General features: G+C 42.6%; 1 protein-coding gene across 8 annotated transcripts in view; it reads right to left on the bottom strand.

The window, feature by feature from the left end:
* Nucleotides 1-6,139, bottom strand: part of MTAP (methylthioadenosine phosphorylase) — an 80,139-nt gene extending 74,000 nt beyond the window's left edge. For 2 of the 8 annotated variants that reach the window (XR_007518606.1, XM_049895427.1), the window contains exon 1: nucleotides 5,646-5,904. Coding sequence is in view for 7 of the 8 variants with exons in the window: in XM_049895427.1 (XP_049751384.1) it covers nucleotides 5,646-5,678 (33 nt within the window). In the remaining variant the exon portion in view is untranslated. Of the gene's footprint in view, nucleotides 1-5,645 lie in introns of all 8 variants that reach the window. The other 6 variants (XM_049895431.1, XM_049895432.1, XM_049895425.1 and 3 more) reach the window with 6 other exon arrangements.
* Nucleotides 6,140-13,699: the final 7,560 nt, after the last annotated feature.

Below are 13,699 nucleotides of genomic sequence, written 5' to 3'. Positions count from 1 at the left end.
AGTACCGTTGAGTCGATTCCGACTCATAGCGACCCTATAGGACACAGTAGAACTGCTCCATAGTGACCCTACATATGTATAACAGAATGAAATGCTGCCTGGTCCTGTGCCATCCTCATAATTGTTGCTGTGTTTGAGCCCATTGATACAGCCACTGTCAGTCCACCTCATTAAGGGTCTTACCCGGGGACTGGTTCCTCCTGATAACATGTCCTAAGTACATGAGACAAAGTCTCACCATCCTTACTTCGAAAAGACATTCTGGTTGTACTTCTTCTAAGATTTTTCATTCTTCTGGCAGTGCATTCACTATTCTTTGCCAACACCATAATTCAAAGGCATCAATTGTTCTTTGGTCTTCCTTATTCACCGTCAAGCTTTCGCACACTTATGAGGCAACTGAAAACATTGTGGCTTTGGTTAGGCACATCTTTGTTTTTGAACACAATAAAGAGGTCTTTTGCAGCAGATTTGCCAAAAAGAAATTAATGCCATTTCATTTCTTGACTGTTTTTTCCACGGACATTGACTGTGGATGCAAGTAAAATGAAATCCTTGAAAACTTCAACTTCAAACTTTGGTCTCTATGTATTTGCCTATTGTTATGTGCCATCGAGTTGGTTCCAAGTCATAGGAACCTCATGTACAACAGAACGAAATACTGTCTAGTCTTGTGCCATCCTCATAATCATTATGCTCGAGCCCATCATTGCAGCCACTGTGTCAACCCATTTCATGGAGGGTCTTCCTCTTTTTTGCTGACCCTTTATTTTACCAAGCTTGATGTCCTTCTCCAGGGACTGGTCCTTCCTGATGACATGTCAAAAGTATGTGAGACAAAGTCTCACCATTCTCACTGCCAAGGAGCATTTCAGCTGTATTTCTTCCATGACAGATTTGTTTGTTCTTCTGTTAGTCCATAGTATACTCAATATTCTTTGACAACACCATAATTCAAAGGCATCAATTCTTCTTTGGTCTTCCTTTTTTACTGTCCAGCTTTCACATGCATATAAGGCGACTGAAAATACCATGGCTTCGGTCAGGCGCACCTTGGTCCTCAAAGTGACATCTTTGCTTTCTAACACTTTAAAGAGGTCTTTTGCAGCAGATTTGCCCAATGCAATACATCTTTTGATTTCTTGACTGCTGCTCCCATGGGCGGTGATTGTGAATCCAAGTAAAATGATAATCCTGAAAACGTCAATATTTTCTTTATTTATCATGATGTTAGTTCTTGGTCCAGTTATGAGGGTTTTTGTTTTCTTTATGTTAAACTGCAATCCATACTGAAGACTGGAGTCTGTGATCTTCACCAGTAAGTGCTTCAAGTCCTCTTCACTTTCAGCAAGCAAGGTTATATCACCTGCATGTCGTAGGTTGTTAATGAATCTTCCTTCAAACCTGATGCCCTGCTCTTCGTGTTGTCCAGCTTCTCAGGTTATTTGCTCAGCATACAGATGGAATTAAGTATGGTGAAAGGATACAGCCCTGCCACACACCTTTCCTGACTTTAAACCACACAGTATTCCCTTGTTCTGTTCCACCTACTGCCTCTTGGTCTATATACAGGTTCTACATGAGTACAATTAAGTGTTCCAGGATTCCCATTCTTTGCAATGTTGTCCATAATTTGTTACAATCCACACAGCCGAATGCCTCTGCACAATGAAACACAGGTAAACATCTTTCTAGTATTCTCTGCTTTCAGCCATGATCCACCTGACATTAGCAATGATATCCCTCATTCCACGTGCCCTCTGAATCTGGCTTGAACTTCTGACAGTTCCCTGTTGATGTACTGCTGCAACTGCCTTTGAATGACTTTCAGCATTTTACTTGGGTGTGATATTAATAATATTGTTCACTAATTTATGCATTCTGTGGGATCATTTTTCTTTGGAATGGGCACAAATATGGATCTCTTCCATTTGGTTGGCGGGGTAGCTGTCCTCCAAATTTCTTCGCAAAGATGACTGGGCACCTCCAGTGCGGCATCCATTTACTGAAACATCTCAATTGGCATTCCTGGAGCCTTGTTTTTTGCCAATGCCTTCAATGTAGCTTGGACTTCTTCCTTCAATACCAATGGTTCTTGATCATATGCCACCTTCTGAAATGGTTGAACACTGACCAATTCTTTTTGGTGCAGTGACTATATTTCTTCCATCTTCTTCTGATGCTTCCTGCGTCGTTCAATGTTTTCCCTGTAGAATCCTTCAATACTGCAACCTGAGGCTTGAATATTTTCTTCAGTGCTTTCAGCTTGAGAAATGCTGAACATGTTCTGCCCTTTTGGTTTTCTAACTCCAGGTCTTTGCACATTTCATTATAATACTTTGTCTTCTGAGCCACCCTTTGAAATCTAAGCTATTTCACATAAGTGTGATCATACAATATTTTCCCTTTTGTGTCTGACTTATTTCACTCAGTATAATATTTTTAAGGTTCATCCATGTCACAGCATGTACCAGGACTTCATTTCTCTTTATGGCTAAGTAATATTCTACTGTATGGCTATACCACATTTGGTTCATCCATTCACCTCTCGGTGGATATTTGGGTTGTTTCCACCTTTTGGCAACTGTGAATAGTGCTACAATGAACACTGGTGTACCAGTTACCTGTTTGTATCCCTGCTTTTAAGTCTTTTGAGTATATACAACCAGCCCTTCGTATCTGCGGGTTCACATCCTAGATTCAACCAATCTCGCATCTAAAACAGTCAAGGGAGGAAAAAGTCCCAAAAAGCAAAACTTGAATTTGCCCTCTGCTGAGTACCACACTGAATCCACGCCAATGAAGTGATGTGTAGGTACACCTTCCTGTAGCCCCCCAACATTTCACATATCCTCAGTCTCTCTTCAGCACTCTTTGTTTCAGCACTGTTCACTTTGGATCTTGTCATTATTTCCTAAACAATACAGTACTGTATAACAACTATTTACATAGCTTTTACAGTGTATTAGGTATTATGAGTAATCTAGAGATGATTTAAAGTATATGGGAGGATGTGCATAGGTTCTATGCAAATCCTACACCATTTTATGAAAGACACTTGAGCATCCACAGATTTTGGTATCTGCTGGGGTCCCACAACCAATCCCCCACTGGTATCATGGGACAGTTTTATCTGGGAGTGGAACTGCTGGACTTAGTTTACTTGTTATTCACAAAATAAAACAGAAACCATAGAGCAACCACATGTCAGATTTCAGAAACGCTTCACTACATCTAACTGGTGGACTGCCAAGCTCTAGGCCCTATTCTGTCATTAACCATGGCAGTTGGCCTTGGTGGGCCTCAATCTTATGCCTGCACAAAGGGGTTGGGGGTGGTGGCTATATGGTCCTGACAGAATATTTCAGCTCTACTATTCTGTGATTTGGGGATAGAACATTGTTTTTGTTAGTCTGTTTTTGCCCTGGTCACTAGTCCTCATTGTCTATATAGGATGTTGCTTCTGCAGTCTGAGGGCTATGGTGGTGGCATCATGGCTTCTCAACAGCAAAGATGTCATCCTTTCCAACCTCAAAGAGACAAATCAGCCAGGCAGGCCTAGCACTATTTGTACCTCTTAATTTTACATTCAGCAGTTCGCCAAGACCAAAAATATCCATCATCCAACATTTACATCAGTGCTTTAATTACAGTGCCCGCTCTGCACTTAAACGTATGGGATTAATTTTTCAGGGAAACTGTGTGGCAGGGAGAATGCTGAACCAGATTAAAGTGACACTGGTTTAAATACCATTTCTGTTTTTAATGGCACTTTAAGCATATTTCTGTAAGGCAAGGGTGACACTTTCCTGCTTGCCCAATGAAAGCTGTTATGTAATAACACCCACCACAATTTGTTTACCTGTTTGAGAAAAGATATTCAACATTAATCTCAGCTCCCCTAATACTGTTGTTGTGGGCCATCGAGTCGATTCTGACACTAGTGACACTCCATGACAGGGTAGAACTGCCCTATAGGGTTTCCTAGGCTGAAATCTTTATAGAAGCAGACTGCCAGGTCTTTCCTCTCATGGAGCTGCTGGTGGGTTTGAACTACCAAACTTTTGGTTAGTAGTCGAGCACTTAACCATTGCGCCACAAGGGCTCCTTCCCGTAATAATAAGTACTATCATTTGATAAGCTTCGAGCATGTGCTAGACAGACCCACGAGCTGCCAAGTTGATTCCCACTCATGTGACCCCATGTGTGTCAGCAGAACTGTGCTCCACAGGGTTTTCAAAGGCTGATTTTTCAGACTTAGATCTCCAGGCCCTTCTTCCCAGATGCCTCTGGATGGACTTGAACTTCCAATCTTTCGATCAGCAGAGCCCTTAACCATTTGTGCTGCCCAGGGACGCCGCTAGACAAATACAATTCTAACCTTCCCAACAAATCCTGCAGTACTATCCCCACTTCAGAGATGAGCGTCTAAAGAACACACATACTTTGCCCATGAGCGTCATGAAAACCCTTTTTGCCCTGATTCCCCAGCCTGGCACAGGAGGCGTGTTCTATAAATATTTGTTGGGTGTTCTTTTTTTTCTGTTGTTCTATAAATATTTGTTGAATACAATGTTCTTTTCAAAAGGGCAAAAGCAGTTTCACAACTAAGTCTGACTACAACATCCCCAGACCCTTCTCATTCAGGGTGTCTTATCAAGAGCTGCAAGCTAATAAGCCAGTTACTCTGGCTGACTGCAAACCGACTGCACAGAGATCTGCCTTGTCTCCGGAGAACTGAACAAAGTGTGGGAAATCAACATATATGCTTGCACAAGTCCGCGGACATGGAATTCCTAACGCCAACAATCTTGAAAAGTCAAACAAGTTAACTGCCTTGGTGGCCAATAATAAACAACCTAAAAGAGGTCTTAAGTTTTATCATCAGTTTTCCCTTAGGCAATGTAATTCTACACTCTTCTGGAGACTCTTACCAGAAAAGTGTTTAAAGCCCCAGGGAGACTCGCTACAACCCTCAGGACTCGGGCCGCCTCTGGCCAAAATTCCCACGGTACAATGACTCCTTGTGCAGAAACCCCTGCAGACTGAAGGCACTAGTAAATAGAGCTCGAACTTTCAAGACTGCAAACATAGCAGTTTAAAGCCAGAGGCCTACACACACGGCGGGAAAGCCAGTACTACCGTTAGGTACTTAAAAAAAAAAAGCCTTATAAGCCCCACCGCCTTGCACTGCTGGGGAAAACTTCAGCAGAGAAGGCCTAAATCTGGAAGAGAAAACCGGAAGCTCGTAGAAGAGCAAACTGGCAGTTCTCCCACGTGGGCCGCGGGCGGTGAGGGAGTCAGGGAGCGGAAGCGCAAGTTGGACAAGACACGAGGAGACGGTTTCCCCAGTTGCAGGTGCGCAGCCACCTGGGCGACCCTCTAGCTTCAGGGGAGAGGAACGATGCCAAGAGAGGTGCCTACGCCATGCGGGTGCGAGCACAGAAGAGACCAAAGGTGGGGGCGAGTTTGCAAGCATACCCCCTCTTTCCCCGAGGCGAGTCGGACCCGGGTGCGGCGCCCCAGGTGATCCGAGCGGCGGCCGGGGCGCACGGACAGGGGGCACCGCCAGAGGCACGGATCCCCGGAACCAGGGCGAGAGGGCACCGGGCAGGGCGGACCGCAGCCGGGACTGCTAATCTCACCTTTACAGTCGTGGTGGCAGCGCTCGAGGCCATGTCTGCAGGAGGCAGGGCACGTCCCTGCCCGGCGCCGGGGAAGATGTGGCTGCGAACGGTGCGCCCGGGCGAGCGAGCCTTGAAGCCCGAGCGGGTTCAAACGCCGGCGCGGGAGTGAGCAGTGCGGAGTCGGGAGGGCGGCCTGACTCCGCCTCTTCCTCTCCCGTAGGGGGTGGATTGGACGGTGTGCAGGATCTCCCGCCAAACCCCTCCTCAAAGAGCCGTGCCGCGCGCGGCCCTCCCCTTTGTGCAGACCCTTCCGGTTCTCGGACTTCGTTTTCATTTGCCAGCCCCTGTTCTAACTAGCGGGTTTAGTATAACGATGAGAGAGACCATTTAGGGAGCGCTTGCATGGTGCCAGATTCTGCCGTGTCCTTTAACGGGCTAACTTTCACAAAAACCCTAGAAGGAAGACTGTCACTCCCTGCTCTGCTCAGTACTAGCGGTGAAGGCCTGCCTGCGTTCCTGAAGTTCTCGCGGGAGGGAGAATCAGCATCACAGGCTGAGAGTCACACCCGCTGCAAAATCCTGGCGGAGGCGGGGGAACAGTGTTTTCCACCACTGTGACTCAAGCAGAAGTTGGCTCATTTCCGTTAATTTATAGGCGCCAGGGCAGAGATGGGGTTGACCCAAAAAAAAAAAAAAAAAAAGACTGCCTTAATTCAGGTATCTGGATGGCATAGGAGCCCAGGTGGTACAACGGTTAAGAGCGCGGCTGCTAACCAAAAGGTCTGCAGTTCGAATCTACCAGCCGCTCTCCTTGGAAACCCTCTGGGGCAGTTCTCCTCATATGAGGTCGGTAAAAGGTTGCTATGAGTCGAGCAACAAAGTTTTTGATTTGGATTACATAGGGGAAATAGACAAAGAGTAACAAGCTAATGGTTAACCTTTCTGATTTACAAAGTCTGGCTTACTCATCTTCAACTGTGTGTGTGTGAGCGCTTTTAAAGTGATGAGGCCATCTTTAACCCCTCCCACCAGAGCAGCATCCAGTACGCCTGGATTCAGAATCCAGGTTCGTATCTCCATCATTTCATTGCAGAACCACCTTCCTCTCCCAGCCCTACACTGGGATTATCCCTTACTCTCAAAGCCCCCATCCTTCCCTACTGTCAGGACAACTCCATTTAACCTCCCTTGATGAATTGAGCCCCCTCAAAAAAGCACTGGGTGGCAGTGAATCTTAAGAATGGTCTCTGAAACAAAGAAATGGTGCTAACTACTTACAAGATGAGGATGGGGGTGAAAGAAGGGCTGTGAAAGATACTTCCCTTATTCCCTACAGGAGCAAAATATTGAAACAAGACACAAGAACAGTTGTTTTTCAATATATCACTGTCTTATGTTAACCTGGATCCTGCCCATATAGCCTATTTACTTAAATGGTAAAGACTTCCGTTCTCTCATTTGTTTCAGGTCTAAATTGCACTACTGGGGACCAGGAAGCCCACCACTTGGAGAGGGACATTGGAGGGGCATGGATGCCCTAGGTCTTATGGCTGCTACTTCATTGGGGGACATTGACCAGCTTATGTGCTTAGGTGACCAGCTCTGGACTTCAGCTGTACTCAGCACAAGGTCTACTCTGCCACAAAGTAGAAGTTAGACCTCATAAGCACTAGACTCCTGGAAGCGAGGGAGCTGAAAACTTGGAGGGGGATAGACTAGACTTACGGCTTTTCTACAGTTATTTACAGGTGAGGGCTCAAGTGTTTGCTTGAACATGTGATGTCTGTCATGGGAAAATTGTCCCAAGCCTGCTCTGTTTTTTTGAGTGATACAGTTCACATGTTATTTCTGGGAAGAAACTATCATTTTTAGACAAAATTAAGGAAATTCCTGACCTCCTGTAAGAAACCAGGCTCCCACCTCCCCACCCACAGCTAATTATCTGGCAGTTTACATCATTAGGCATTACCAGAAATACACAGACACAGACCCACCCACCCACACACACACACACACAAATACTTGGAAGCAAGCAAGTGGCCAACTATAGGTGATTTGATCTCAACAATAGCCATTACAGAGTTCTTTTAGTAAACAAACAAAAGCCAACCGTTTTAGAAGAGAGTGTCAAAATAAATTTTCAGAAAGTTAAAACATTATACTTAAATATATAGTCAGCCTGTGTCAGAGATGTATTTAACTCCTTAATGAAGAAAGTAGCAGGATGACAAAGCTTGTTCAAAGGAGGGTATAATAAGCTGAAACAGTAAAGAAAAAAAAATGCTAAAATAAAATTGAAAGATGAGATACAAAACTGGTTTTTATTTTGTCATTGGTGTTAGGTGCCATTGAGTTGGTTCCAACTCACAGTGACCCTTTTATACAACAGAACGAAACAGTGCCTGGTCCTGCGCCATCCTCACACTTGTTGCTATGTTTGAGCCCATTGTTGCAGCCTCTGTGTCAATCCATCTCATTTTCCCCTGACCCTCTACTTTACCAGGCATGATGTCCTTCTTCAGGGACTGGTCCCTCCAGATAATATGTCCAAAGTAAGTGAGAGGAAGGTTATTGTTTTACAGGGCAATAAAACTGTAGCCTTGGAGGTTATCTTGTCTATGAATAGTTACCTTTTGCATCTTTAAAAGGAAAAAGAGCCCATTTTTAGCTTACCATTGTTCTACAAGATAGCATCTAACACCACAGAGTCCCAGCCCTTATAGTAAGGAACAATAAAACAAAGTTACACACTTTAAGTCCAAACCTATTGCCGTCAAGTCAATTCTGACTCCTAGAGACCCTATAGGACAGAGTAGCCACTGGTGGATTCAAACTGCTAACCTTTTGTTTAACAGCCAAGCTCTTAACCACTGTGCCACGAGGTCTCCTACTTTAGGTCAGGGGTGGGCAAACCTTGTGTGCTAAAGTGCAACATCAAGAAGCAACTCTGCCCTTGTAGCATGAAAGCATACCAACTCATTGCCATCCAGTTGATTCCGACTAATAGCAACCCTATAGGACAGAGTAGAACTGCCCCATAGGGTTTCCAAAACTATAAATCTTTATGGAAGCAGACTGCCACATCTTCATCCTGTGACAAAGTGTCTGGTAGGTTGAAACCACCAACCTTTTGGTTAGCAGCCAAGTGCTTAACCCCTGCACCACCAGGGTTCCTTTCATGAAAGCATAGACAATACCTAATTGAATGAGCATGGCTATATTCCAGTACAGCTTTGTTGCTGTCTAGTGGGCTTTGACACATGGTGACCTCCTGTGTGTCATAGTAGAACTGTGCTCCATAGGACTTTTGATGGCTGATTTTTTAGAAGTAAATCACCAGACCTTTCTTCTCGAGAACGTCTGGGTGGACTGGAACCTCCAACCTTTTTCTTTTAGCAGCTAAGAGTGTTAACCACTTGCATCACAACTATATATTAATACTAAAATTTGAATTTTATATCATTTTCATGTGTGACAAAATATTATCCTTTTGTTTTTTTTTTCCCAATCATTTAAGAATGTAAAACTATTTTTTAGCTTGTAGTTACACAAAAAGGTGGAGAGCTGGATTTGACCATAGTTTGCCCCTGCTCTCCCAGAGCTTTATGCCCCCTAGTCAGGCTTGTTAGACATTCCTTTAGTGTGTTTTTCAAAAGGCAAGAAGTAATCTTTTTGCCTTATTTCCAAGTTTTAAATAATTTTTTTTTCTTAATGGGCTATAGAAAAAAGGAGGACACAATTTCTAGTAGCCAGTAAGTAGTCTCCCTTTTTTTGAATGGTATGAGAAATTCTTAAAGAGTCAATGAGAGTCTCAAGGGTATATCCTTGAAAGTTGCATCTTGCGCTGCCCTCATCTTCCTGCCCTCTGAATTCCCTTCTGCTAACCTACCAACCTTGCTTTTCTCGAGACAATTCTAAAGAAGTTACAAGACTACTTTACAACACTTCTGATTGTGAAACTCTGAATATTCCAACAGCTTCGCTTTTTTCAGATAAACGTCATGCATAATTCCCCAACCCCCAGCCCCTCGTCTATAAGGTATTACGATGGTGTTATGGATTGAATTGTGTCCCCCCAAAAATGTGTGTCAACTTGGCTAGGCCATAGCACGTTCTATTAGCAGTTGGTCACTCTGGATGTAGCAGAACATTGTTAACAAAATATTGTAAGAGGACGATAAGAAAACAACAACAAAATAATAATAGCAATAAATAAAAAAATTTGTTGCCTCTTCAAGTTCAGCAGCCAGGCTAACCCATGCAGGCTTGAAGACCCCAGAGATCTCTACACTGGTGTAAATTCAGGTTCAAAAACCCCAACGTCATCATTTGTCCACAGTATGGTTGTTGGGAAAATAGAATGACCCTTAACAAAATTATGTTCAGAGAAATTTTTCCACAAGCAGTCCTCAAAATAATTAACTTCTTCTTTCCGTGCCCACAAGGGAAAAAAACATACTCAAAGAATGGCTGGTGTTTATTGGGGTAAGAAGCAAAAGATATGCAAATATATACCAGGCCAATCTTAAGGTAGCATTCTGTAAAGGAATTTAATATAACATGTAACAGATTTATCTGCAATACAAGTTCTTTTAACATTCCTAGTTGTGGTAAATAACTGAACTAATTAAATCATGTCATTATTTCTTAAGTATAATGGTGTGTCTTCTCTCTGATAATATCATTTAACATTAATATTTTAGTTAAGTGGAAACTTGGATTTATTTTGCCACAGAAAGCTTAATTGGAGCTTTCTAGGTTTCTTATGCTTGTCTTATAGGTCATTAAGTAATTATTACTTGCACTAACATTTTAAGCAAACAAGAGAAAAGAAAAATGCTCCATTGTATAACTCTGTTTATCAGAGTTTTATAACTCTGTTTATCAGAGGGAGGAAGCGTAGCAGTGTATCTCGGGGAAAGAAAACACTCACTAAATCTAATTTTAAGAAGACATTTATTGCAAAGAAAACAGAAGAAGAATTGATGCATTCAAACTGTGGTGTTGGCAAAGAATACTGAATATACCAAGGACTATAAGAAGAAAAAAAATTTTTTTTTTTTTATAAGAAGAAGGAACAAATCAGTCTTAGAAGAAATACAACCAGAATGCTCCTTAGAAGCAATGATGACAAGACATTGGCTAGCTTACTTTGGACACGTCATCAGGAAAGACCAATCAGTAGAAAAGGACATTCTGTTTGGTAAAGTCGAGGGTCAGTGAAAATGAGGGAAACCCTCGATGAGATGGATTGACGTAACCAAAACAATGGACTTAAACATAGCAACGATCTTGAAGATGGTGCAGGACTGGACAGCGTTTCATTCTGTTATACATAAGGTCACTATGAGTTGGAGTCAGCTTGACTGTAACTAACAACAACAACTTTATGGGGTGAATTAGAAATATATACTAACTTCATCAAAAAAATATTTACATACAGCGAATTTTAGGTGGCAATTTTTATAATAATCTTTAGTAAAAGTAGAGTGTCTAGTTGTAAAACATAACTTGGTCAAGTCCTTTTTCTGAGGAATGAATAAAAGTTTTGGGGCCTTCTAATAGTCTTCTGGCCATTCCCAAGGGGAAGCAGCATGTCTCTTTTGAAGACCATTTAAAAATATTCAGAGGGAGGGTCTTTGGTTGTCACGGTGGGAGGTGCTACTAGCATTTAGTGGCTGGGTACTAGAGATGCTAAACATCTTATAATCCATGGGACAGTCTTGCACAATGAATAAAAGAACATCCTACCCCAAATATCAATATTGCTTTCATCGAGAAACACTCCAAAAATAGCATTTGGATCACCCAGAGGTATAAATTAATAACATACCCAAGACAGAATTCCCATAATATCGCTTTCTTTATGTGGGTTTGGATCACACCCAGTGGCATGAGGGCCTGAGTGTTGGCATCTGTATTTCTGGTTGAGGGAAGAACCACATGCTTTGAAATGAGATAAGCAGAAGTCAGTTTTGACAATCTATTTTAACTTTGGTGAGTTCCAGATGGTTGGAGATTCCCTTATTTGTCTTGTTGCAGTTCTTTGGTTTTCTCCATCCCTTCCTTCCATTCTAAGTCCATTTGATCCTAGAAATAGCTTCCATTCTAAGTCACATTGTCTCTTCTTCAAAGCTCACTTCAAATTGTATCCATTTTTATCACTTCTATCATTGAAGTTATGTAACATTTGAATTTATTGAAGAAAAACTTTGTCCAGTTTCCACTCTCCCTAGAATAATGATTCCCATAATGAACATATTCTGGCTGATGGAATGGCCATCCATCCTGGAATCTTGGAATCCTGGAATTCTCACGCCCTATGAGAATGCATTATAATTTCATTTATAGGATAAGTAAACTGTAAGACGAACCCCCAAGCCCTATACCTACCTTCGTGAAGGAGAGAGAATATGTTCAATCTTGCTCTAAAGAAATACGGGTCTTATTTTCTGTGTTCTGTATAGGAAAGGACCAAGAAATTATAGGTTCTCAGAATATATTTTAATATTACAGATGCACACAGAGTGCTCTTCTCAGCATGTCAGGGTCTGGGCTATGACATAAGATCCATGTATTTGATGAGCTCTCTTGCAGCTCCTGCTCTTCATTCTGCTTTTAGAACTTAAGATAGAACTGTGGGCAGTGGACAAATACTAAAATCTAGGAAATAGCCCTGAGAGTACTGCTTTCTTTCCCCACCAAATACATGTGGTGTCTGGAAATAGTCTTAAAAGTAAATTGGAAATGGGCCCGTGTTTGTCTTTTAAACATCTTTAACAGCAGCATGTAAAATAGCTAATATTTATTGAGAGCCATGTATTCTTCATTTAATCCTCACAGCTATGATGTGATGTGGATGGTTTTATAATCCCCATATTATAGATGAGGAAACCCAAAGAAGTTGACTCGGCCTCACCCCTTCTGCTTCCTCAGACTTGGATGGCCCCATTCTCCTAGTCCATCTGAATAGCAACTCCACTGTTTGAGGCTGAGGCAGTTCTGCTTCCTGTGTTCCTTGCCTCTTCAGATTCTCTGCTTCCTGGTTCTTTGGCCTCTCCACCCCTCAGGCCTCACCACCTGCATCTGCCTGTCTTGGGCAAGTGTTCCAAAGCTCTGTAGCTCCACCAATAAGTGCCTGGAGGCACCCCACTCTGCCAATAAACTTTGGCCAAAAGACAGCTCTCTCACACTGTGGGTTGGCTCTAGCACTGTGTTGTGCTGGTCTCTTGGTTCTGCTGCTGCCATTTCTCTCCTCTGTGAGAAAGCTCTGCTCACTTCCTTTCTAATTCTCTATCCATTTACAGTTTCAAAACTGCTTCTGCATTTTAGGTATCTGTTAGAGCAGCACTCCACTCCTGGTACGAAATTCTCTTAATTATCTAGTGCTGCTATAACAGAAGTATCACAAGCAGATGACTTTAACAAAGAGAAATTTATTCTGTCACAGTCTAGGAGGCTAGAAGTCCAAATTCAGTATGCTAGCTCCAGGGGAAGGCTTTCTCTGTTGGCTCTGGGGAAGGTCCTTGGCATCAGTCTTCCCTGGTCAAAGAGCTTTTCAGCACAGGTACCCCAGGCCCAAAACTTGCATGCCCCTGGCTCTGCTTTCTTGGTGGTATGAGGCCCCCATGTCTCTGCTCATTTCTTTCTTTTATATCTCAGAAGAGATTGGCTTAAGATACAACCTAACCTTGTAGATTGAGTCCTACCTCATTAACATAACTGCCACTAATCCCATCTCATTAACATCATAGAGATAGGATTTACAACACATAGGAAAATCACATCAGATGACAAAACGGTGGACAATCACACAATACTGGGAATCACGGACTAGCCAAGTTGACAGATATTTTTAGGGGACACAATTCAATCTGTAACACCTTCTTTCTGTTTATTTGCCCCTTTCAATAGCTTCTTTGTCTGTTTGGGGCCCTTAGACCTTCCCTTTCTTTCTCCTATCAAAAAAAAAAAAAAAATCAAACCTATCATTCCTACTAATTTGTAAATGTCCAATCACTCCAACAGCAGTTTACTTCTTCCAAAAGTCTATGACTTTTACGGGGATTAAA

This window comes from Elephas maximus, chromosome 9 (assembly GCF_024166365.1).
Source record: "Elephas maximus indicus isolate mEleMax1 chromosome 9, mEleMax1 primary haplotype, whole genome shotgun sequence".
NCBI lineage: Eukaryota > Metazoa > Chordata > Mammalia > Proboscidea > Elephantidae > Elephas > Elephas maximus.
The sequence above is the reverse complement of the archived record's forward strand: the minus strand, read 5'-3'. Positions and strand labels throughout refer to the sequence as shown.